The sequence below is a fragment of the Centroberyx gerrardi genome, chromosome 1 (assembly GCF_048128805.1).
Source record: "Centroberyx gerrardi isolate f3 chromosome 1, fCenGer3.hap1.cur.20231027, whole genome shotgun sequence".
Taxonomy (NCBI): domain Eukaryota; kingdom Metazoa; phylum Chordata; class Actinopteri; order Beryciformes; family Berycidae; genus Centroberyx; species Centroberyx gerrardi.
Genome location: NC_135997.1, coordinates 11,401,689 through 11,426,332, shown reverse-complemented (window position 1 = coordinate 11,426,332; position 24,644 = coordinate 11,401,689). Strand labels below are relative to the sequence as shown.

General features: G+C 41.9%; 2 protein-coding genes across 2 annotated transcripts; both read right to left on the bottom strand.

The window, feature by feature from the left end:
- Positions 1 to 62: 62 nt before the first annotated feature.
- On the bottom strand, positions 63 to 14,271 carry tmem255b (transmembrane protein 255B). Its single transcript, XM_071904508.2, has 9 exons — positions 14,208 to 14,271; positions 13,101 to 13,243; positions 12,746 to 12,808; positions 5,560 to 5,649; positions 3,418 to 3,498; positions 2,656 to 2,741; positions 2,329 to 2,488; positions 1,077 to 1,220; positions 63 to 293 (listed from the first exon to the last, which is right to left on the bottom strand). Exons 1-9 carry the CDS (start codon positions 14,269 to 14,271, stop codon positions 63 to 65), a joined length of 1,062 nt encoding a protein of 353 aa, XP_071760609.1.
- A 2,037-nt stretch (positions 14,272 to 16,308) lies between these two features.
- On the bottom strand, positions 16,309 to 22,852 carry grk1a (G protein-coupled receptor kinase 1 a). Its single transcript, XM_071904471.2, has 7 exons — positions 22,151 to 22,852; positions 20,802 to 20,929; positions 20,526 to 20,683; positions 19,657 to 19,740; positions 18,696 to 18,820; positions 17,592 to 17,793; positions 16,309 to 16,612 (listed from the first exon to the last, which is right to left on the bottom strand). The coding sequence occupies exons 1-7, from the start codon at positions 22,850 to 22,852 to the stop codon at positions 16,320 to 16,322; spliced, it is 1,692 nt and encodes a 563-aa protein (XP_071760572.2). The 3' UTR covers positions 16,309 to 16,319.
- Positions 22,853 to 24,644: the final 1,792 nt, after the last annotated feature.

The window sequence follows — 24,644 nt, the reverse complement described above, 5'->3', positions numbered from 1 at the left end:
ACCAGGTCAAGAGACGGTTCTCCGGACCGTCACCACAACGGCCCGTATGTTTGGCTGGGGGCTTAGCAGGCGTAAGGCGGGGGTTTCTCAAAGGGGCCGTAGGAGGCTCCGTACAGGACAGGGGCGTTGGGTGTCAGCATGTAGCCCCCTGGCTCCTGGGACCCTCCCTGGGACGGCGGCTGGGTGGGAGCCTGGGAGGGGGGCTGGCTCTCGTCGGAGGGGCAGGCGGTGGAGTCGGGGCCTCCCTCGGGGACCGGCTGGGGTGTAGAGGAAGCCTGATAGGTGCTGTGATGCTGTGGGAGAAGAGAGAAGAGGGTGTGGTATGTTGCTATCTGGAAGTTAGAGCAAAAAGTACCTAACAGATAATTCCTGTTAATATCATGTGATGCTCTGGTGGTTCTTTGGCTTGAAACTGGAACTTTTTTTCTGGAAGATTTGGTTCTCTGGTAGCCACATAAATATCAGTTAAGTTCAGCCAATGCTAACACTAAATGAATGTGAGTCAGAGACAACCACAACATATTTCAAATTTCAAAGTCATAATAAAAAAAACCAATGCAGTTGTTGATTTAAGGAGATCAGTTTGGCTATGAATTACATTATGCCACAGTTGCCCCTATGACTCCTATTCATTTAGCAGTAGTGGTGGCAAATTTTTGATTGTGTGGCAAATCATGCATTAAGTTTCCACCAGGTTCTTTGACTACTCTGACCAAAAAAAACCATCTCAATATTGCATGAAAATAACAGGAGTTTTCCTTTAACCTGCGTGGACAGAGGTCAGTTGAGGTGTAATTTTGAGGTTGGGGATACATGATTTTAGTCAGGTTTTGCAGATATAAACCGCTCAGTAGCCTGACATGTGACAGCACTCCAGAACAGTACTTTATAGCTTTGTGCTTTCCTTCTGGCCAAACGCTTTGATGTTGGAATAAAAACAGCTGTGCTGGCCGCAAAACAAAAAGGGATCTCATCCAGTGCTGCTCCCGTGGTTGCCAAACATTTTTATAGCTGTCAAGTCTTGTTTCGTCTTTGTCTTGACCATATTCAAGATTTTTAGACCTTGGCGAACCTACCTGCATGGGTATTGGATAGTTGGGGTAGGCGGGCAGCGTCTGCCCTGAAGGACAGAAGCCAGCGTAGGTGAGCATGTGCTGGTTGGGGTTGTACAGGATGTGGGGCGGTGGCGCCGGGCTGGGAGCCGTCGGAGGAGTAGGGTTCTGACGGGGAAAACAGGGAACATGTCAGGGATAAGACTGGAAGATGAGAGACAGCGCAAAAGCCAGTGTGTGAAAAAGTGTGTGAACAAGTATGTGTGTATGTGATCTCGAGATAAAGCGAATAGGAAGCCATGACTGGTAGTGTAGTCGTTCAAAGGGAGCTGGAAGGTGAATGCACGAATCACACATCAAATACAATCCAATGGGTTTCGAAAGGGTTTCCCAAGATGAAGTATGGTAGAATTTTCTCAGCCCATAGAAGAGCGGGGAATCTTTCCACTGAAGTTAAAACATGAAAATCACCAGATCAAATTGAAGTTAGAAGGTTTTTGCAGGACAACAAGCAACATGTATAAGATGTAATAAACTATAATAGCTGCCTAATGTAGGAACAATATGCATAAAATTAGTATCTTAAGATTCATAAGATAAGATCAGAGATTTTCACGTCTTCATGACATAGGTTACCAGACACAGACTACCATTCATGCCTGAGAAGTGTGGATATATGTATCACTTTTAGAGTTTTTCGGGAACTTGTTTTAGTACTGTCATGTGTGAGCAGTAAATTTTGCACTGATAAGTAAACGAATGCACTATAGTTGGACATTGAATAAACTACATTTCGGTGATAGGACCTTCAAAATATCTTGAGTAATGATGAGCAAAACACAATTAGTGAAGTAATCTATATCAAAAGTTCAAAGCCTAAAAACACCTCACCTTACAATGTGACCACATGGTCTTCTTATGCATGCACTGAAACTCTGTGGTTTTGGACATATTTCCTGTAAGTCACAGTAAACCCAGGAACAACAGGAACAACGGTAACGAGGAAAAGTGATTTCAAAGAGTTTCAGTGAGAACTGTGTCCATTTGGCAGCTTTATAATGAGCTCCAATGAAAGACGAATTTGTCATTCTAATAATATATTCCAAAAACATACATATTGATGCATATTGGAGATAAGTGGTTTAGGTGCCTTCCCCTAGAGGTGTTACTGTACATACAGGCTAGAAACCGATGTGAGGGTTGGATTGGGTTTGTCTGGTGTCAGATTTGGCCTTTAGGCGGCGAGGAAAGGAAACCACATCCGATTCCTGCTCACCATGTCCTTGTATGCGCCGAGGATGGCGGCGGCGATGATGCCCAGGAACAAGCCCAACACGTTGAGCACCACAGACGCCCACAGCAGGCGCTGCAGGTGGATCACATCCCAGCAGCTATTCACCCCTGTGAACTCATAGTAGTATGCATAGCGGTCTGGGCTAGAGATGGAAGAGAGGAGTGTGAGCTGAATCATCTGAATCGAGGATAGTGCAAACACGACACACACACATACACACAAAGATTCGCTCTCTAATGTGTTCCAATGGGTTCAGGTGGACCCCTAATGTGCATAGTCTTTACTCCGACGGCCTCCAGTGCATCTCACCTGTTACAGTTGTACAGGTAGCAGCAGTAACAGGTGTTGCTCCTCACTTTCAGCTTGCATGAAGTGTCGAGTGAACGGCACGTCACCTGCGGTTTTAGAGGTGTAATGAGTTTAAGAAGTGCGTTGAGCATCATTCATTTGTAAAAGCTTCATCAGCCCTATGAAAACAGATACATCAGCCACACAGTCAGTAATTGGCTGCAGTTCGGACAAATAAATATAGGAGTGTATTCTACTTTATGACTGTTAATTTAATTTGGTTTGATGAAGAGTAGACTGGATAGCATCCAGATCGCATTATGTTGCTCAAGGCTATCTACAGTGTTGTCACTGTACCAGCAAATCTCTGCAGTAACATCTTTTGACCACTAGATGCCACTACACACTCAGTGAAACTACCATGTCTATTCTGCTCCAAAACACTGCAAAAGTGCACAGTATAACACTCCATTAACCCAAAACCCATTTATCTAAAACCATACAGACCCTAAACCTAACACACATTATTGAAAACTCATATAAAGCAAACGTAAAGCAGCGTGTAGGAAGGGGAAGATATGCCTCATAACTTTCACAGGCAGAAGTAAAGGCTATCTTCAAGCCACAAGTACATTCTTGTTCTATATTCTCTATTCTTGTTCATATATTTGTTGATTTAGAAATTCCTCCAGATGTTTGTGCAAGATAAGCCATGGTATACGTGTGTGTTTGTGTGTCTGTGTGTGTGTGTGTGTGATTCAATGTATGTAGGCTCAGAATCACCTCAGTATAGTAGTTGTCGTAGACGTAACTAGATCCACTGGCGTAAAACCTACATCTGCCCTCCAGCAAAGGTCCTCTGTCCTGTGTGAGCATCACAGAAAGATGAGTAAGAAAGCAAAGTGGAGACATTATGATACATGATGGTTATGATACAGTTGGATGACATATAAGCTAATAAAACATTCAAAGCAGCTATAGAACTAATCAAATAATGTGTTATTAAATATCTGTGTGTGTAAGTACGTAAGACTTTATTTATATAGCACTTTTCCAAGCCAGAGTTACAAAATGCTTTACAAAAGGACATAAAACAAGAGGCAAGTTAAGAAAAAACAGAAAATTAAAACCGATAACCCTTTAGAGTGCATCTCATTTGTTTAAGGGTCTTGTTGATGTAGTGTGTTGTGTCTGGTGTACTGTACAGAGCACATGTTTGTCTGTGTATACCAATGTGTTTAGTAGAAGAAGCGTGCTAATCCAAACCCTTAAGACATGGAGGTTTACAAGGTGGGACTGGTCAGAACGGTCCAGTGCTCCGGAATACATGACCTACAGTATTAAAAATTCATAGGACTTTGTTTAACATGGGACTAATCAAAAGAATTTGAATGTTTGTCGTCAAAAGTTTAAAGGTGCAATAAATAAGATTTGTACTGTCCCATAGCACAAAATGATCATAATATATCTATGGGGGTTTGATAGGGCTATTGATCAATACCAGTGACTCGACAATTACTTCGCCAGGTGCTGAATTGTCTGGCTTTTAAAACTGGCTTTTAAAACGGGCCTGGACTCTGTTTTAGACCCCACACCCACCCCCTCCTTTTCAAATGCTCAAAGTAGCATCATTGCTCAAAGCCACAGTATTATTACAGTATTTTGCATCATGGTATATTACCTCTTCACTAGATGTTTCTGATGGATCTCTGCTCTAATTAGCTAGCTTGTGTCAATACCTGTCAATATTGCTGCACTTCCTTGGTCTCCAATAGAGGCTATTAATAGTCTTAGACTCATTAATACCCCTTTAATTTATTTAAATACTAAATTAGAATTAGACTTGTAATTGTTTTACATTTTAAACAGATGGCCGACCAGATAGGGTTTGGGGCGACAGGCCCGTAAGTCAGTTGGCAGTTGATGAGCTCGCCCTAAGTTTAATCAAAATTCAGCAAGCTGATGTGACAAAGTGAGGTGCATTGGTATGCATGCACACATCCCAAAACACCCTGCACATCCTCAGCTCTGCATATTCTAGTTATTATGCCCAGGGTCAATTCAGATATCTGTGGTTCTGATAAATGCGCAGGCCTGGATGACCCAGTTCCCCTTCAAAACAACCAGACTGTGTATTGATTTAAAGGGGCACTTCACCGAAAAGCAAGGCTGATTTGTTATAGACATAATCTCAGATCTATCCTGAAACAGTTTTGCACAAATTAATTTGAGTTAGGCTACTGAAAGTTAAAGAGTTTGAATTTGATGTCCTCGGGGGAACACTTATTCCGTGATAATACAACTCACTGAAATGAAAATGTTAGTAGACTAAAGAATCTTTCTAAGAAAATCAATTGCACCAAAATCTGGGATGAAATACAGTTGAAGGTGTATTGAAAGAAGACGTATTATAGGTTAAATACCCCCTTAAGTATGGGATATGCCTCGCATGATAATCGCACAGACTTATCTTTGACTAGAAGAAAGACGGGGAATTTTTAGGACAAATTCAATCAGCCCTGCTTTTGCTGAATGTTTGCCCCAGATTTTCGGACGACCCAGCATGCCGCAGGTCGGGCTCTGAGATGGATCGGTCTGGTCTAACTGTCCAGTGGTGAGTCATGATGGAGCGGCGGTGACAGTTCTGTCTGATTGCATCCACAAAGTTTCATTAGGAAAACCTGACTCCTGCGGTGTGTTCTGAATGTGTGTATGTTGATACTGTAAGTGCGGTGTCTCTTTACATGGCATGGGCACCATTAGTGAAATCCTTGTGTGTTTATGTGATTAAAATTCAGTATATGGGTGTATGGGTGAGGTTGTGTGTGAGTGTGTGCTTGTTTAGAAGAGAAAAAAGGTCATTTGTTTTATTTGCTTTCTTTCAACCAAAGCATGTGAATCTGTGCGTTAACGTGTGATACGTACTATGAACTCTGCAGCGATGATCCCGTCCACAATGGCACAGAAGAAAGATGCGATGACTCCAATACTAATGAATATGATGGCTGCCATGAGCTGGGGGGGCAGAAGAAGAGGAGGAGGAAGAGAAGGAAGGACAAAGGATGGAGATGAAGAAAGGGCACAGAAGGGTAGATTTATGAGCAATGATTTATAAAAAACAAAGTATTTCCACATAACACAAAATTAAGGAGAGAACAAAATTTAAGTGGTAGAGAAATTGATTATTTGAATGTCAGCTTGTGATTTGCATTCACAAGTAAAGTCCAAATTTTCTCATAAACACAAAACACACACACACACATACACACACACGTACATAAGCTCCCTTGGTCTCTCTCCTGGTGTGTGTTCTGATTGGCTGACTGCGGTGTCTGGGGCGCAGGACAATAAAGAAAACGTACAGCTTTTTGCTCCGCCAACCCAGAGGTGCTTTGTGGGTAATTTACAGACACAGAGGCAACGTGGGACAGAGGGACAACCTTTTGTACCAGCAAGGTCAATCTAATTCCCCCAATCTGATACACACACACACTAACAGACATATAAACACACACTTATACACACACACACTAACAGACACACACATGGGCCTAGATAGAACAATCAAAACCAGATTGTTGCCTTATCTCACATCAGTAAATCAAACTCCTTACTTTTCAATTAAGTCTTTCTGTCTGTCTGAAGGAGGCCTAATGGTATAATCGGTGTTCATAATACACACTACAATTTAATCACCTGACGTCAGTCAATACCACACACACACACACACACACATACGCACTTATCACCTGCCTCACCACTCTCTCTTCAACCCTATCTTGCTAAAGTCTTATAGATACAGTTTTTACTGTAAGAATGACATTCTCACATAACACACACACACACACACACACACACACACACACACGTGCACATGTCAACTGCTACAACCCAAAGCCCAGCAGACCCAGCTGGCTGATCACAGATGTCTGATCATAAAGTTTATCGTTGAGCATCCTTTACTGCCTGGCCAATCCCTCCTCCAGGACTGGACCTGAGATAACTAATGAAACTCTCTCACTCTCTTTCCTCTTTCTCTATTTCTCTCTCTCTCTCTCTCTCTCTCTCTCTTTCTCTCTCACACTCTCTTTCTCTCTCGTTCTGCCTGCATGTATGTATGTATGTATGCATCTATCTATCTATCTATCTATCTATCTATCTATCTATCTATCTATCTATCTATCTATCTCACAAACTAACTAATGTAAACACCTGCCTTGGTATTTTGCTCAATATTTCTTTGTGCTGTGTGTTTTTATCCCATTCCCTCTATTCTCCATTTGTTTCTTTATTGCTAGTCTATCACTCTGCCAAAGAGCCTAAAACTTCAGCCCCCCTGAAACAAAAACAAAAATATTAAGGGTGTAAGGAGGAAATTAAGGAGGTTTTTAATCCAGTGGTGTAAATTTTTTTTTAATATAAACAGATCAAGTATGCTCAACAAATTCATTTTATTCAGCGTCATTTTTAGCTAGCCTACTTGCATAAGTGTTATATAGAAAATGACAAACTGTGCATGTGTAAAATGAGGGACCTCAAAAATGAATTTCCTTCAGTGAAAGTGAATAAGAACCGGCCTGAGAAAACAAGCTTTTCCTCTGTGGGCTTTATCTATCACCGGCCCAGACTCTCCACTTCATTAGCGGTTTAAATGACTCTGCTTTTATGGGCTGCAAGTGGGAGATGAGGCCAGCGCTGAGCAGCGCAGACAATAGACCCTGACAACTGCATTACTTCACATTACCTTAGCACCAGCTGCCAGCACATAAAACACCCCGACACACTCTCCCATCCAAACCCCTTGTCTCCCCTTCTTACCCATGTGAGCCTGATACAACTGAAGGGAGATAGAGAGAGAGGGAGAGAGAGAGAGAGAGAGAGAGGAATACGGAGAGAGGGAGAGAGAGAGAGATACAGAGAGAGAGAGAATACTCTATAATGCAAATGAAAGACAGACAGTGAGGGAGCTATAAATGAAGAGACAGGTATGAAAGAACGAGATTATCACTGACGTATGGAAAGATTAGAAAGACGGGGAAAAATACATGCCAAAGGTAAAGAATAATAATAATAATAATAACCTTTATTTGTATAGCACCTTTCATACACAACATGCAGCTCAAAGTGCTTTACATCAATAAAAGGTAGATAAAAGAGATAAAAAGATAAAATTCATATAAAAGAACAAGCAAAATGCATTGCATTAAAAGAATCAAATCAAGTAAAATAGAAAGATAAAAGAACACAACAAATACTCCCACTTTTAGATGCACATTGTGAGTGAACCCATATGTTTTTCTTTAATTTTCTTTTCCCCTGTCCTTCCCCTGTCCTTCCTTGAAACACGTTTCACTTTACACTTTTAAATTAAGGTATAAAAGTTTAAGATTCAGCGGAAGAGAATTAGTGACAAAGGGATAAAGACACAAAGAGGAATTATATAGCAGAGAGTAAAGATACCTATCATGACTAAACGTAACTAAAGCCGCTGACCGCTCCAAGGTCGTCCACTGCTGAGTGGTCAAGTGACCAATCATGACCGCAGCCGGACACGCTTGTAATGAGGGCTGGACGTCCCATGGCCTGTTGGGTAAAATACGGCCCTTTAAAAGGTCCGCTGTTCTGCTCTCCAGCCGCAAGGTGACCAAGAGGACGGCAGTCTGTGAAATACAACCGGTCACTGTGGGAGAGCCCACCGGAGCAGCGGACATGAACTACATGATGCATTCAGTCATCAAGCGACCACACAGTGTATCAGACTGGTCAAGACTATTACAGGTGCCTGGCAGAGAGGACGGGAGTTTCATTTGTGGAAAAGACCGAATTTCACGCTCAATCAACAATCCTTTGAAACATTTTGCGGGACAAGATAAGACAAGATGAGAAGTAGAGATAGGACTCAAACCTCCATTAAGTTGTTTTTTTTTAACTTTATCCAGGGAAAGTCGACTAAGCGTGCAAAGGTGTTTTTCAGCCACACCCCGCCTCACATTCATACAGGAGCCTGGTCTCTCGACATTTCATGAAATGAGCACAATGTCTTAAAATGCAAATATGTGAAGGATTATGTGAAGGAGACACGACATCCGGTAAACAGGCAGCAGTTTGACACTGAAGTAGCATGGTGGAAAGTAAGGGTGTTGGGTGGTGGATGGGCGTATATATCTGCCTTCAACTCTGATGACCTGGGTTCAATTCCCAACTCATGCCAAGAAGCTTTTCTGCTATGAGTGAAGTTTTAATTTTTAGTGTTTCTCATCTATAGTTTTCTCATTTAACCATGACCAAAATCACACAGTTTCCTAAGCCTTACCCTAACCATAACCAAAGTTGTTTTACTTGCCTAAACCGAACTATTAGTTAACCTGTTCACATGACAAAGAGGTGAAAACTGTGTGTCCCATTCATGCTATTGTCATATAACCCTTTCATGGTGGATAAACAAAATCTTCACATAATTCATGTCCACAATCTGCTTTTCAGAATTTGTGCTCATTTCACAAAATTGTATGAGACTGTGTTGGAGCTAGCTACACACATTCACAACTGGGAGCTTCCCAGTACACCCAGTCCTCTGCTGTTGGCCACTGTGAAGATCTACTGGAGCAGCAGAGGGCGTCTTGATCAAAGCCTCCTCGACAGGAGACACTGAGACAAGGGATCAATGTTTTTCATTCACTTTCCTCTGACAGATTTTCCCAGCCAATCTGGGGATTCAAACCGGCAACTTCCAGTACCATTATTCACAAGTAACACAGCTTCAAAACATGCATCTATTGCTTATGAGAGGTCAGAGGGCACTGGGCTGTGAGATCCAGGAAGTAAGCGATGCTGCAGGCCGATCAGATGTCCGCTGCACTGTGCGGTGTGGTTAGTTGTTCTTTAATGAGCAACCTTGCTCTGCCAACCTCCTATCATGTTACTATACAAGCCACAGACTCAGAGGAGGGAAGAAGGTACCTGTGTGTGTGTGTGTGTGTGTGTGTGTGTGTGTGTGTGTGTGTGTGTGTGTGTGTGTGTGTGTGTGTGTGCTTGATAAGGGACATCGTAGCCGTGCGCTGGTGTGGCAGCGATCGCACCATTAAAATTTAAAGCACAGAACTGGGACTAATGCCGGAGAAGCGGACAGAAGCCAACTACAGGCCCTGAATCTCTCTTTCTCTCTCTCTCTATGTAGTTCACACTTACCGACACACAGCATGGGAAATGACAAGACAGGGAGGAAACTGTGTGAGAGCAGAAGGGGTGAAAACCAGCAGGGTATATTCAATTAAAACTATTACACTGAAACAATGCTTAATTTTGAGCTATGTTAGTTATATATGTACATGTACACACACATACACACACACACACACACACACACACACACACACACATAATGTTTCTCTCCACACCCATGAACAGTTCTGGGAAAGGTATCTATGTATGTAGGCCACATTAGATACGGTACACTGTAGCGTAACGTAAGACAAAGTGATGCGACCAGGCACACAACACCCTGGACACCTCATGAAAAATTTACATTACACACACACACACACACACACACACACTATCAACTCTCATATACCACAGTCAAGAAAACAGGTAGAGTCAACAAGTTTATCACTTTGTCATGCTAAGCCCAATATTCTATTTTTCTGTATTGAGTAAAGTCTGTAAAAGTCTTTAAAATGTTTGGAAAGTCACTGTAGAAAAGATAAACATTATTCGGCATCAGAACCCACACACACACACACACACACACACACTGGTCTGCACAAATACATTGAAGCACTCCGTTACATATCCCCTTCACACTTTGATCCCCTCTCACTTCTAACACAAGGACATCTTTGAGTTACACTCCTTATGTGTTCAGTGTTATTTTCCATACATTTTTTTCAGTGTTACTGAGCAGTGCCCAGATATAGTTGAGTACTTAAAGTCCCCCAGCTGACCTACAGTAGGATTGAATGTTGCTAGAGCTTTCTCTCCTTTTTCTCACGTATATTGTCTCCCTCACAACTTTCCCACACTCTAAATAAAGTCTAAAAAAAAAATGCTAATGGTGAGTGGACCGCTCTCCCTTTGGAAAGCAAAAAATATTCCACCTAGGAGATTTCTGACGTCAAATCGAGAAGGATAAAGGAGAGGTGTGTCATCACATGTTCACAAGAGCTTGAACTGGGATGTGAAAAAAAACCTTTGTCATACATGATACGTGTGTCATAGCGCCAGTTCAGACATTTGTCACAATACTCTTCAACTTGGAAACCTCCTGAACGATTAGTGCGCACTTAGTGGTAGAGAACAAGGATTCGTAATCTCCCCTGAAGTTTCTGTGCCACTTGTGTCTTCTTCAGCACCTTGCGGGGACTTTCCACAGCCAACAGGACAAAGAATCCTCATGCTGGGTCTCATGTGTTGCGAAGACGATACCGATGACACAACTTAAGTAACACCGAGCTACAGCTTCAGCTTCTGGTAACCGCTGGCCTTGCAGTCATCGTGTCTCTGGGCCAATGTCACAACACCGGCTGAAGTCACTTTTAGATGCTGATTGGAGGTCAGTTCATGCAGATTCCCTTACTCAAATCTCAGATCGGTTACTGCATTGTTCACCAACTGTTTTTTTTTAAATATTCTTTTAGAGGAGTAGGGACCCCAGAAAAATGAGGATTAGTTCAATTTCACTGCTACTTCATTCAGCAGAAGTTAGCATTATGAGAGATAGTAAAGAATGACTATTCTGATCAGAGGCGACACTCTCCCCACTTACATTATAGGCAGAAATCTAAAATCTTTTCATAGCCTGTGGTCCAAAGCATCTTTACGATGGAGTCCTTGACATGAAAAATCTTGGGAACCCCTAGTCTAGAGAGAACTGCTTTTGACAAGGCGATGTTATTATACCTATGTCCCTGTCTAAAATAAAGGGGCCCTGTCAGCAACTGGCCAATACTAACGCAATTTCCTCTCTTGTCATTGAAATCCTGAGCCAATCACATTCACTTCCCTGACCACAAATCCAGTCATGTGCACTGACCAGGACACAAGGACCAAGAGCGCATTACACTGGCATAGAGTAATCTGATTTGTTTCTTGCTCATAATAGAGCAATTTCCCATAAACAGTTTAGTGAATTTGCAAAGTCTGTAACATAACCCTTTTATTTATGGTATGTATGTGCCATTTTCCCAGAACAACGACCCATTTTTAGGAAATGAACATGAAGCTCAAATGGATGACACAAGTCACCTTGAGAGAGAGAGAACAAACAAATGGCTGAAATGATTAACTAACTGATTCACGTTTTACCTGGGAAAGACTAACTATAACAACAGGAAAACAGACCTGTGCCACTTGACCCCCTAAGCCAAGTGCTCCAGGGCAATGTACAACTATTGAAGCCAACCAAGATGTACGCAAATTTGTATGAGTGTGCAATTAAATTACATAAAATAAATTATTAATTTATCTACATTACATTTATCTATGTGCCCTGCATGCCATTTGACTACTATACTGCCCTATAAAGGCTAACAGCAGCAGTTTTAAAGGTCAAAATTAATGACTAGGGTTAGATTTCTTATCAACAAAAGAAATTTACCCGTGGATGCTACTAAATAATTACGGAAGAGGATTAGGGCCACATGTGAAAAATTTATTTGAGTTCTGATATTAATCTCAGAATTCTGAGAATAAAGTCAAAATTCTGAGGTTAAATTCAGAATTCTGAGATTAAATTCAGAATTCTGAGTTTCAAGTCAGAATTCTGAGATTCTGAGAATAAAGTCAGAATTCTGACAGAAAAAAGTGAGAATTCTGACAGAAAAAAGTCAGAATTTTGACATTTTGACCCATTAGAGTGATGTTTTATTACATTTAGACAGCGTATTATATTACCAAGCAATTACTACATTATCAGTTGCTACAGAGTCAATTTTGACACAGTTAACACTCTTTGGCTTGGCAGAGCAGTGCAGCTGAAACCACCATGCTATTACTAGCATGGACTAATTTTCTGTTTTGTTTTAGGCATGGTGTACAATTGCTGTCCTATTGCCATTAGATCAGTGGTGAGATATTGCCCTAGAAGACATAAGAGCTGGGGAACCGGACTCACCATGGGCCTGCGGTTCTCCAACAGGTGGATGCCAACAATACCTAGGAAAGCTCCAAAACTCAGCTGGAGAAAGAAAGAGAAATTGAAAAGAGAAGAAAAAGAAGGATTCAGAGGAAGGGGAGATGGAGAAACAATGAGGAAAAAAATATCATACCATCTCACAATCACAGAATCTGTGTAATAAAAGTGATTCCTAAAATCACTAGAATGGACAATTTATCATCCTTATCTTTGTCATTCAAAAAGGGGTTCAGGATATGAAATTCTCAGTGTCAGAACAAAAAAAGGATCACACTAACGGAGGATCTGGACAGGAATGTGGGTAAAGGCAGAGGTGTGGGTAACTGTGACTCACGGTGATGCCGGAGTAGTAACCAGCAACAGGCACATTGTCGGTCCGTGTAGCAGAGACCAGGCCAATTCCCAGCACCACCAGGGCCAGAAACAGCAGACCCACGGTCAGATACAGCGCTGTTTTCCTCCGCTTCAGGTACTGGACTGAGGGGGGGGAGGGGGGGGGGGAAGAGCAGATACTTGATTGGATATAGAGCTGGGTAATATGGTTGAAATCAATATCACAATAATCATCATAAGGATGTTTTTCAATATCGATATATATCACGATTTGGCTCATGTATGCAAAATCACATGTTAAATAATCAAATTAATCAAATGAATGTTCATCCAACTGAATAGTAATGTTAGGTGTGATGTCAAACAAAACTGAAATTTTCCAATAATATTCCTTAAAATGTTTCATACCTTACTTTGTCAGAGTTTTCAAATAAAATTTGCTTGTTTTCATCATTTAAGACAGCACAATTGTGTGTCACGATATCCCCAAATCACCACATCATCACAGTATGATTCTACTGAAAGACCATAAATGATATTATCGCCCAGTCCTATAATTGGATAGCCTACTTGTGCGGACATTTGGACATGGACTGATACATTCATTCCCCTTAACCCTAACATTAACCCTTAACATGCCTAGGCTAAACCTAAATCCTAATTCTACCCTAAACCCCAAAACCCCAAACCCCTATATAAGCTTAAATTAACCCCTTGAAATAGTTAGGACAGACACAATGTCCTCACTTTTTCTTGGAGGGTTTTTGTAATTTTTCCATCCTTGAGAGGACATTTGGTCCTAACAAGTATAGAAATACAAGTAGCCTACACACACACACACACACACACACACACACACACACAACATTTAAGTCTGATGTTTCAATAGAGCAGTATATTCATCTCAAGCACAAAATATACTTCTTCATGTTTTGTAATAATTCGTTTTGTAATGACTCAGTCGATGCTGCTATAACAGTGAAATTAGAACCTTGTGCATTTTCCCAGGTCATGCGTTTATAATCAAGTGAACAGTTAATTCACAAAATGAAACGTTAAAAGTTAATTTATCCGAGGAGTAGGGGATAATTGTAAATAAATACAATACCTGTCGGATCCTGTATTTCTGTGGTTGTCTGTTGAGTTGTCTGTTGGTCGGTTGGCTGCTGCATTCCGACTTATCGGGATGAATTAAATCCCTAAATTAAAAGGAGATCAGGTAAGGATGAAAAACCTTAACTCAGCTAATCGTCAGTGTCTTAATCGAGGCAGTCGTTGACCCTGTTGATTCAACGCATCCGCATCCTCGACGTCCTCAACGCGGCCACAGGTACCAAGGTGCGACCTAAAGGGTTTATATTATAATCCAAACATTTTCCTGAGTGTGATTTCTTATGAATGCGGCACGTTTGAGTCTGACCGGCAGAAGATCTCAACTTTTCTTTTGACCCTGACACTCCTACAGGCTCCGACCAACTGTGTGTAGGGAGGGAGGGAGAGAGAGAGAGAGAGAGGGAGAGAGAGAGAGAGAGAGAGAGAGAGAGAGAGAGAGGAAAGGTGAGCCCGGATCCAATCAGCTCCCAGAATTCACCTCAATGATAAATAAGCAATTTGTTGGGACTCTTCACATGCATACACACACAAGTCAGAAGTCTTGTCAGCAGTGAAACATTTCTAGCACTGATACAAGGGATCGGTTAAAGACTGATGGATGAAATACTTACTAAAATAAAATATGAGGATTCAGTTTAAGGTGATCAATGGTCATGATCAGTGATGTAGTGTTTAAAGAAAAAGGTAGGTAAGGTAAGAAAAAGGTAGGTGTCCTCCTGTCGGTGATCATCATTAGGCCAACAACCATCAATATAAAGAACAATCATTTAATTTCTACCTTTTCCCTTAAAATTGCGAAAACTGAGTTTTGGTGGGTTTGCCGCCTAGCCTACTTCATTCCTGGTCATGATGTTGAAAAGAGAGCCAATAGTAGCTAATATGGGTCAATAGCGCCCTCCATCGGCCATAGAGGGAATTGCAACTCCTCCCTATTCTGCACTGTTAGGATATAGGATAACATTTAGCAAAAAGCATAATGGGATCCTTTGAATAAATGGAAGTGAACGGTTATCCTATTTTCCGTCTTTTAAATCTAAGGCACAAAAAAACAAATTTTGTGCTTTTATGGCAAAATATTTATTTGAACTTATAAACATCTCTGCAACACTGATACAAGCTTATTTACACTTCTGGAGCTGGTATATACATTCACTTATAGGAATTCTTAAATACAGATGTTTTTAAACCACTGTTTCGCATAAGGTTCCTGTGAAATGATTGGTATAAATAATATACACTCTGCTGAAGCAAACAGTGGAAATATGAACAAACACTTTGTACTACATATAACAAATGTGTAGTTAAGTGTGTGGTGTATATAGCAAAACAAGATACGGAGAAGGGAGCTTGTTACCTCAGTGTATTTCTGATATAAAACGTATCTGACAGAGTTATGACTTGAGCTTTAGGGCGAGCACAAGAGTGAGAGCAGCAGTCACTGCACACGGCAGCCAGATAAAACCAGTTTATGACTTCTGCACTATCTACATTTCTTGTGAATGGAAGAACCACCTCAGTTCATCTGCAGCTTCATTTCACCCACACACTCACACACTTAACTGCACACACACATTCACACACACCACTCACTTATTCTCTCACTCAGTCACTCTCTCTTTCAGTAATTGCTCACTCACTCACCAGACCTCAAAAGTCCAACAAAAATCCAATGTTAGATACAGGCAGTGAGATTATGCAATAAAAAGCACTGCAGAGAAAAAGTGTGCACTATAGTAAAAGCCGAACTGAATAGATTTCACAGTAAAGTGCTGTCAAAGCATTCAGCAGACTTTGATGAATTATAAAACTGAACTGTGCAAACTTGGCTAGCATACATTGCAGCAAAAAAAGGGGAAAAAGGATTCATGATGGATACATGAGTATCTGATTACCAATTAGGACTGCACTGCTGGTAAACAGACCCTTTCAATTAACTTCATCCTCACCATCATCAGTAACATTGCGATCATTCCACTTGCAATTCACCACTTTCTTTTCTTTCTTTGACGCATCACCAAACCTGTCCCGCCCCACCGCTCCCCTCTGACTGAACCAACAGGTCGTGCAGAATCATCCATGAACAGTAAATGTTCCTCTGTCTGCCGTCTTATGACACGCTGCAGGTGGAAGACTTGGGCGGCTGCTCCAGGATGGACTCGCGGCGCAGGTCGTTGGGCAACGCCCCGCCGGTCCCCCAGACCGTGAGCTCGCCGTAGATCCCCGTCTCGATCATCTCCTCCTGCCAGGGGATAGTAATGTTCCCCGAGGCAAACTCGTCAAAGAACTCGCTGTCCGGGTCTTGCAGCTGCACGCCTTTGACCGTGGAGAAGGCCCCGACGTCGTCTATGTTCTTGGCGTAAACCGTCTTGGCGTCTGGGACGAAAGGAGGTGGAAGAATCCCTACGGAGACACAACATAGTGGGGTGCTGATGTCAGGCACTTGTTTTTTTTAAAAGAATAACTAAACCCCAAACCCAAATCTGTGTAAAGCCTGATATCTAATGGTAGGCTACTGAAATGGCCATCTGCTATTGGCTGATCTTTGGTGCCAGGTGATGTCACCACCTGTTGTACTCTAGAAAGTGACATCACCAGACACAAAAGATCAGCCAATAGCAGATGGCCATTTCAGTAGCATTCTTTTTACCATTAGATGTCAGGCTTTACACAGATTTGGGTTTGGGGTTTAGTTACTCTTTAAGATGATTTTTTAATTTGACTAGATGTCTGAGAGCGACAGGAAAGATGGGGAGAGAGAGAGGGGGATGACATGTGACAAACGCCCCAGGTGGGATTCGAATCCTGGACGTTGCAGGTACATGAACCTCGTATTTCCAAAATATCAACTTTTCAAGAAAATCGTTGTGTGTTGTTGTTGTCTTAAGCTTGACCACCATGCAATTTTTGAATTTATCCAATGGGGTTTTGGAAGGGTTTCATCAGCCCAAGGCTTGCAAAACCCTGTAATCCTTCAAGTGAAGTTAAAGCACCAAAATTTCAGATATTTTCACATGATAAGAGCAAAAAATAGATCTATAAGTAACATATTTGAAGGAACATATTTGTTATAAATATGTGTATAAATATAGGTATGTATAAACACGACACTGTAAAATATGAAAAAAATAATATGTACACAGTATGAAACCAAGCGGAACCCTTATGAAAAAAAATATTATTAGTATGCAGAAAGTAAATATATCAATGTGTGAAAACTGAAGAAGCAGGTATGTGAATTGGTGCAATTTGAAGCAAGCGGACAAAACACTGACTGGAAGTGACATGACTTGTGAAATAGATAGTGGAAGTGTCTGATGGCACACTGCATGACACTGCATTTCTGTCTTTCTGAAACACACGTACACACACACACACACACCTGCGTTCAGTTTCCTCCAGTTGATCTCGCTGAAGAAGGGGTGCGCCCTGATCTCGTCACAGCATCCGTCCTTGAAGCCGAGCCGCTTGTCCACCTCTTTGGACAGCAGACCCTCGCAGATGGAGCGGGTGTTCTCACTGAACTTCTCTGGATAGATGACCGGATCGTTCAGGATCCGCTTCTTCACCACGTTCTTCTCCACCTGGACAGTAAGCAGCACAGTGAGCAGTAGAGATGAATTCACACCAAAAACACACTTTCACAGCACTTCCATATCCCACTTGGGTTAGCCTACTCTCAGGTTTAAACTCAGGTTGAAACCTGTCCATGGCTTGGGTGTCACAGTGGTCTAATACACTTTTTTCAGTAAACTCTCTGAATCTGTGATCTATGAAGTATTTCCACTTGTTTCCTCTTCTACGACCTTTTGAAGTTTCTTTCTCCTCTGTTGCCTCAGCCTTTTTTTCCTCTAGTTTTTTTTTTTTAAGTAGGGAAGGAGAGAAACTAAATCCAGACCTTCACCGGTTGAGTTTCACCTGCACAGCTCTGCTAACAACACCAGAATTATTTATCTGCAGTCGGCCTCTGTCAGGCCATGCTTGGATTCAAGCCATTCAGATCAATATTAATGCATATTGATATTACAGTGCTTTACAACACCATTGTAAACGCTCTGTAATGTAAAATCTATATTTATGTACATACACGACATGTCTAATGCGAAAATGTATGCACTTACCGTACTGTAAGGCCGTTTAGATAAAATCAGTCAGCAAAATGGCATGACAGGTTTGTTTAATGAACCTATAAGAGGTTAGGGCTTTGTGTTTCATAGCAATATCAGCATCAAGCCACAAGTGGGCATGGTTGAGCTATCTAATCATGGAAGACTGTTTCTGTATTCAAATGAAAGAGGCATTTGTCAAACAGATTTAGCAAAAGCAGGTTTAAATAGCACATGACAGAGGGAGGTAAGAAACTAGAGGACTGTGAGGAATGAGGCAGAGACAATGTATCCAGTAAAAGAAACAGAGCATGTTCAAAGTTTGACAACAGCTTAAAAATGGGATTGAGAAGGGGAAAAAACAGTTCATATAACTTTACCTTCTCTCCACGGCTCCTAAAGGGTCCCTTGGCAGCAATGAACTCGTACAGAGTGACACCCAGAGTGAAATAGTCTACAGAGTAATCATACTCTTCCCCTTTCAGCAGCTCTGGTGCCATGAAACCTGCAGGTTAGACGGAAAAGGTCATGACCTTTCCTTGTCATGTCAAATAACAATCCTTTGAAAACAACCTCTCTTCCATCTCCAATTGAAATGGTAACCTGGATCTTAAATTCACTTTTTCTAAAGATCTTTCAGCCAGTATTATAATCAAAACTTAAATCTGAACAACTCTCTCTCGAAGCTCAAAAGAGATCAAAGAATCTAATCTGTAATGTTATCATGAGACACTTTCTTGGAGCTGCTCTATTAACAATACAGAATAAGCTTATTATACTACTACTATACTACTACTACTAAAAGTAATAATAATAACTGTTTGTTTCTATAATTTTAGTGATAACAGACAAACTACAGCATGTACCCAAATCTCAAGAAAGTTAGCCTGGGATAAGTCTCTTGTTTGTTGTCGATGGAACAAAGTTTCATTCCAAAATGAGTTTTCCACTATGTGCAAAAAGCTTTATGGCACTTTTTTTTAAAAGGGTAGCAGGTATATTAAGTATAATTAATGCTAAAAGCATATACAGATTCTATTTTAGGGTAGATTTTTGCTTTAATAGTCACTGAACTCTATAATAACATGGCATAATAGTTTCAAGCCATTCTGGTAACAGATTCATGTGCAGACAGGTAATAACAATTAAGGCACAATGTACTGCATATGTTGCAGAGTGTGGTATTGTACAGTATGGGAGGAAACTGACCTGAGTGTTACGGTATAAGGTAATTGTAGAGTGAGAAAAGTAAACATTTGGGGTCTGTAGAGGCTTTACCTCTCTCTTGTTAGAGCAGGTAAGGGGCAGGGAATTGGTGAGATGGTAAAGTGTCCACTGTACCTGGAGTCCCAGCGTAGCCTTTGATTTTGGACTGATCATCAGCCAGCTCCACAGCCAGACCAAGGTCAGAGATACGGACGTTACCTGTGAGAGTAAACACCAGGCCAATGCCAAGCACTGCACACGTCACAGAGATACGCATGTTGGCCCACACACTCCGCCTCTGACTCATGAGCCTCGAGGAGCGCGATAACTCAAAGATGTCCTTGTGTTAGAAGTGAGAGGGGATCAAAGTGTGAAGGAGATATGTAATGGAGTGCTTCAATGTATTTGTGCAGACCAGTGTGTGTGTGTGTGTGTGTGTGTGTGTGTGTGTGTGTGTGTGTGTGTGTGTGGAGGGGGTCTTTTGACCTCAGGCGGCCGGGAAGGGGGCATATTTTTAAAGTCAAGGTTTGACAAGCAGGGGAATGCTGTAGTAGGGGCCGGGCCCAACACACATTAATGCCAATCTTATGCCAGTAAAAGTATAAATTAGCAAATCTGTTTTAAAGGTTTAAAATTGGGTTAAAATGTATAGATGTGATGTTAATTAGGGGTTTCAGTTTCATTGTTTCAATAATCGAATGGTTCAAAATCGGACAGTACAACATAATTCACAGTCGCACTGCCATGTTGGACCAAGCCAGCTGAGCCGGGATTGGCTCTTGCCTTAATACATTACTTCTAAATAGGGGAGCCAACTACAGGCTTGACTCTAGAGTTACATTACTTCAGACTGATGAAGCTGACTGCAGGCTCTGTACAGACATAGACAAAATACCACTGATACAGCAGGAATAGCTGAACTAGTACAAAAAAAGTCTTCAGGTTGCACTTCAGGACCAAACAGCAGAAACTAGATGTATCTTTCCTGCAAATCAGTGTCTGACCTTCGTTATCCAGCAGCACATTCTCTGGTTTGAGGTCCCGGTAGATAATTCTCTTCTGGTGGAGGTGCTCCATGCCCTGGATGATCTGAGCAGCATAGTAACAGGCCCGGGACTCCTCGAACCCTGGGTTGTCCTCATCCACATTATAGATGTGATACCTAGTCATGTGGGAGAGAAGGTGTAGGGTCAAAGGACAGGCTGAAAGAGAGACGAAAACCAAAGAGACAAATATGGAAAGGGGATGGTGTGGTCAGTGTGTCAGGAGTGTGATCTAACCTCAGGTCTCCTCCATTCATGATGGTCATGATCAGACAGAGCTCTGTTTTTGTCTGGAAGGCGTAAGCCAACGAGACGATGAACCTGCTGTGGACTCGTGCCAGGATCCTCTTCTCCACCATCGCCCCCTAAAGGACAGGAGGGGAAAGCTGCTGTCATATTAGCTCAGATCTCAGGTGGAGCAACTCGACTGACTCTTGATTTGTAAAAGTTTACAATACACACGGACACAAAGAGACAGCATCTGATATGAGCAGGACCAGTTTGTACAGTACACACATGGCATAAGCACACTAAGTTATCATCTTTAGATGTTAGAAACAGCAGTGACACTCACACAGACATACTTCTCCATACATTACTTTATATGCCAAGACTTAATTACATCTATTAATAACTATGTTTAAAATATCAAAACCAAACCCATGGCCCTGATTCAGTAAGCATAGTCCTTCAATGGAGAGACAGTGTAGAAAAGCCAAATATAAATGGTTGGCCAATCAATGACAATAAATTACATTTTGAATGATGTTGAAATATCAGAAGGCCATGAATGGTTATTTCAAAGAATGGCCACAATTGAATTCTCTTAAAGATATACGTACATATATATATATATAGATATACAGTATGTAAGGATAATAAGCCTCCCTCAGTTTCACCATTACATAACACTATTGAAGCCTCCAACGTAGAGATTAACTGTCATTTTGGCCTGTTTTCTTTACGAAAAAAAGTTGAGAAGGTTATCATTCCATCTCTGATGGAGAGCTATCAGTTATTATCATGATTATTATTATTATTATTAGTGTTTCTGTTTTGGAGAGAAGGAAAACCAGTCCAGAGCTGGTCCATTTATAAGCATGGACGGATTGGCGCTTTATAAGGAGCTCAAATCGGTCTAATGCTGAGGCCACTAATCATATAAGCCAAAGGTCCATAATGTTTTCTGCAACATCTAACTGCTGGCCATTGTTTGGAGGGAAGGAACACACAGACATGCAAAAAGCCTGGAGGACAAGGCAGACACAAACTAATTTGCCATGCCAAGACCACAACTCTACTTCATGATCATTAAAATGTGTTCCAGACAAATGTAATGTCCACAATTATTGCATTGTGTAATAGCCCTGAATAATAGCCTTATGCAATTAGATCCATAATCTAGATTGCTGAGATGTTCTGCAGAAGGTCAAGGTGTTTGTGTCTGTGTTAGGACTGCATGTCAACAAGTCTCTGCATAAGAACTACACAAAAAGCTCTAGTTTCTCTTTACTCCTAGGAACTAGATGCATCTACAGAACTCAAAGCCACCACTTCACTGTCCTGGGCCGCCTCGCTGCCCTCACCTCATAGCCTTTCCTCTTCTTCAGCCTCTTCTTGTTGAGCTTCTTGGAGGCGTACAGTTTCCCTGTGGCCTTCATCTGACAGGCGGACACTTCCCCAAAGCCACCTTTCCCTAACACACGGAAATCCAGGAACCAATCCTCTGCCATGGGCTGCATCTCCAGCCACTTCCACTGCAGAAACCTCTTGAGGTACATGCTCTCCAGGAAGAAAGTGTAGGGCACTTCTTTGAGGAAGTCCATCACATTGTCCAGCGTCTCGTTTAAAAGGTCGTCTCCAGCTTCCTGGTGTTTCTCTTTTACTTTTGTGATGCCGTTCTCCGGCAGGAAGGGACAGAAGTACTTGCCGCCCGGCTCCATGTACCGGGACAAGATCTTGCTGGCTTTATGGACCCGGTCCTTGTCCTCAGCATTGTTGTATTCCTCAATATCCTTCCACAGGCGACAAGGGCCCTTATACTCAGTGTTGGAGTCCAGGAATTCCTGGAAGAGACGCTTGCCGATGGGCTGGTCCACACAGACTGTCTGGAAGCCGAGGTCTAAAGTCTCCCTCAGACCCTCACACACTGTGATGTGTGGGAGCTTGAGGCAGGCATGGTACTTCTTGTCCCGGTTGGCAGCTGGGTTGGCGGTGCCATCAAAGCTCCCGCGGGCCGAGATGTAGGCAGAGTTGGCCACCACTGTCGTCAAGCCACCAATATCCATGGTGACACAGTGGAGAGGTGAGGAGGAGGGAGGGAGAAATGTAGGCGAAACAGCAAGCAAAAGCAAAAGCAGTATAAGTTACAGAAGAAAATCACACAGAAGTGTAAGGAAGTCTCACTGTAGAGAAAAGATGGAGGAGAGAGAAGACAGGGGCAGATGGATGGATGACTCAAGTCCTGACAGGAAAGAAACAGGATGAGGATTTCGTCTTGCTCCCGATTTGTTCCAGTGAGTCAGGAGTGGAGAATATTGTCCGCCTGACAGATAGACAGTCACAGCCAGCATGGGACAGTGAGCGCTCAGGGTTTCCCTCACTAAGGCTATCACAGGACCTGAGACTCAAAGGTGTAGCCCCCCCCCTACCCCCCTGCCCCCCCGTCTCTTGCAGATGCAGATCTGCCTGACTCATCACCTTACCCTAAGGGCTTTATCCACTAGCACTAATACCTGATCCTGTAGTAACCCATAGCACACTGCAAAACAATACGTAACGACGGAAGATAGACTAATAGAGACGCAGGGAAAATGATGGAGAGAGAGAGGGAGGGAGAGAGAGAGAGAGAGAGAGAGTGAGATAGAGAGAGAGAGAGAGAGAGAGAGAGAGAGAGAGAGAGAGAGAGAGAGGGAGAGAGAGAGATGTGGTATTCATGTAGTGGGTTGGCAATGAGTGGAATGCAGTGAATGTGAGAGATAGATTGTAAGAGCCACACAGCAGCCATTGTCAAAGTAGAAATGTTCATAGTGGATAACATCATGCTTATGCAGGCGCATATCACCAAATCAACTGCAGAGAGCATTGGCCTTTTTACCAGGGTTTGGGGCCATTCATGAACTGAACTGAGAATTCATGGTAAATTCCAATTCAGTTCAGTTGGAATTGGAATTGCAACCAGCTCTAAGGAAATTGAATTGGAATTGAATTGGAATGACATGAAACAGAATTGAATTCCATGAAATTCCATGAAATTCCACTTCTAAGAGAGATTGTCTTGACTTGCTAAACAGTATAAACCAAACATTATGAATCAAACAAAAGACAGTTAAACAAAGCAAATACATTCAATCATAACGTATGTATTATGATTATGTTATGCATCAAATACCACCTGTAAGATACCTTTAACATTTCATGATATTCAGTATTGATAATATATAACACTATGTGTAATCTCAGATATATGCTAAGAAAAACACAGAATTTCCTTGGATTAAATTAAACTTCCTGAAATTCCAATTCAAGTCCAAATCCGTTTTCTGTAGGTTTTTTCAAATTCCAATTCCTCAGTTGAATTGGAATTGATGAGTTCATTCATTAATTGACCCCAACCCCATAATACTCTGAGGAAAACATCGACTAATGTCTCCTAGATCTGGAACTGTGCTGTGAAAGTGCTGTCTATATCTGTATACCAATCATTTACCCTGTATAAATGGGTTCAATTCATTTCAGTTCAATTTATGTCTGTGCAGGTCATATATTTGGCCTTGACTGTTATGATTAGTAACCAAGATGCCTGTTGTATTCTTGGTGTATCCTGAAGACTTTCTGGCTGCTCAAGGTGATCCTCTGAGAAGGAGTGAAGGACATTGGTGCTGAAGGAGGGAAATTTACATGTTTCTATGCTGAGCCAACCTGAGTTTCCGTACCTGCTACATGCCCACCTTATCTTGGCCTTATAAATACGGAATAAGAGATAACACGTGCATCACACTCCGCGGCGAGATCCAGGGAGTGAGTTTTGGCATTTACAGTAAAAGAAACTGAGATAGGGTGCAAGACAATAGCACAAAA

Coding starts and splice junctions, on each gene's coding strand:
- grk1a (XM_071904471.2), bottom strand. CDS start 22,852: ATGGATATTGGTGGCTTGACGACAGTGGTGGCCAACTCTGCCTACATC. Junction 20,930..22,150: donor AGAAGAGGAAAGGCTATGAG/GTGAGGGCAGCG, acceptor CCTGTCCTTTAG/GGGGCGATGGTGGAGAAGAG. Junction 16,613..17,591: donor CTGGAGGAAACTGAACGCAG/GTGTGTGTGTGT, acceptor GTGTCTCCGTAG/GGATTCTTCCACCTCCTTTC.
- tmem255b (XM_071904508.2), bottom strand. CDS start 14,271: ATGCAGCAGCCAACCGACCAACAGACAACTCAACAGACAACCACAGAA. Junction 5,650..12,745: donor TGGAGAACCGCAGGCCCATG/GTGAGTCCGGTT, acceptor CTGCCCCCCCAG/CTCATGGCAGCCATCATATT. Junction 3,499..5,559: donor TCATCGCTGCAGAGTTCATA/GTACGTATCACA, acceptor ATGCTCACACAG/GACAGAGGACCTTTGCTGGA.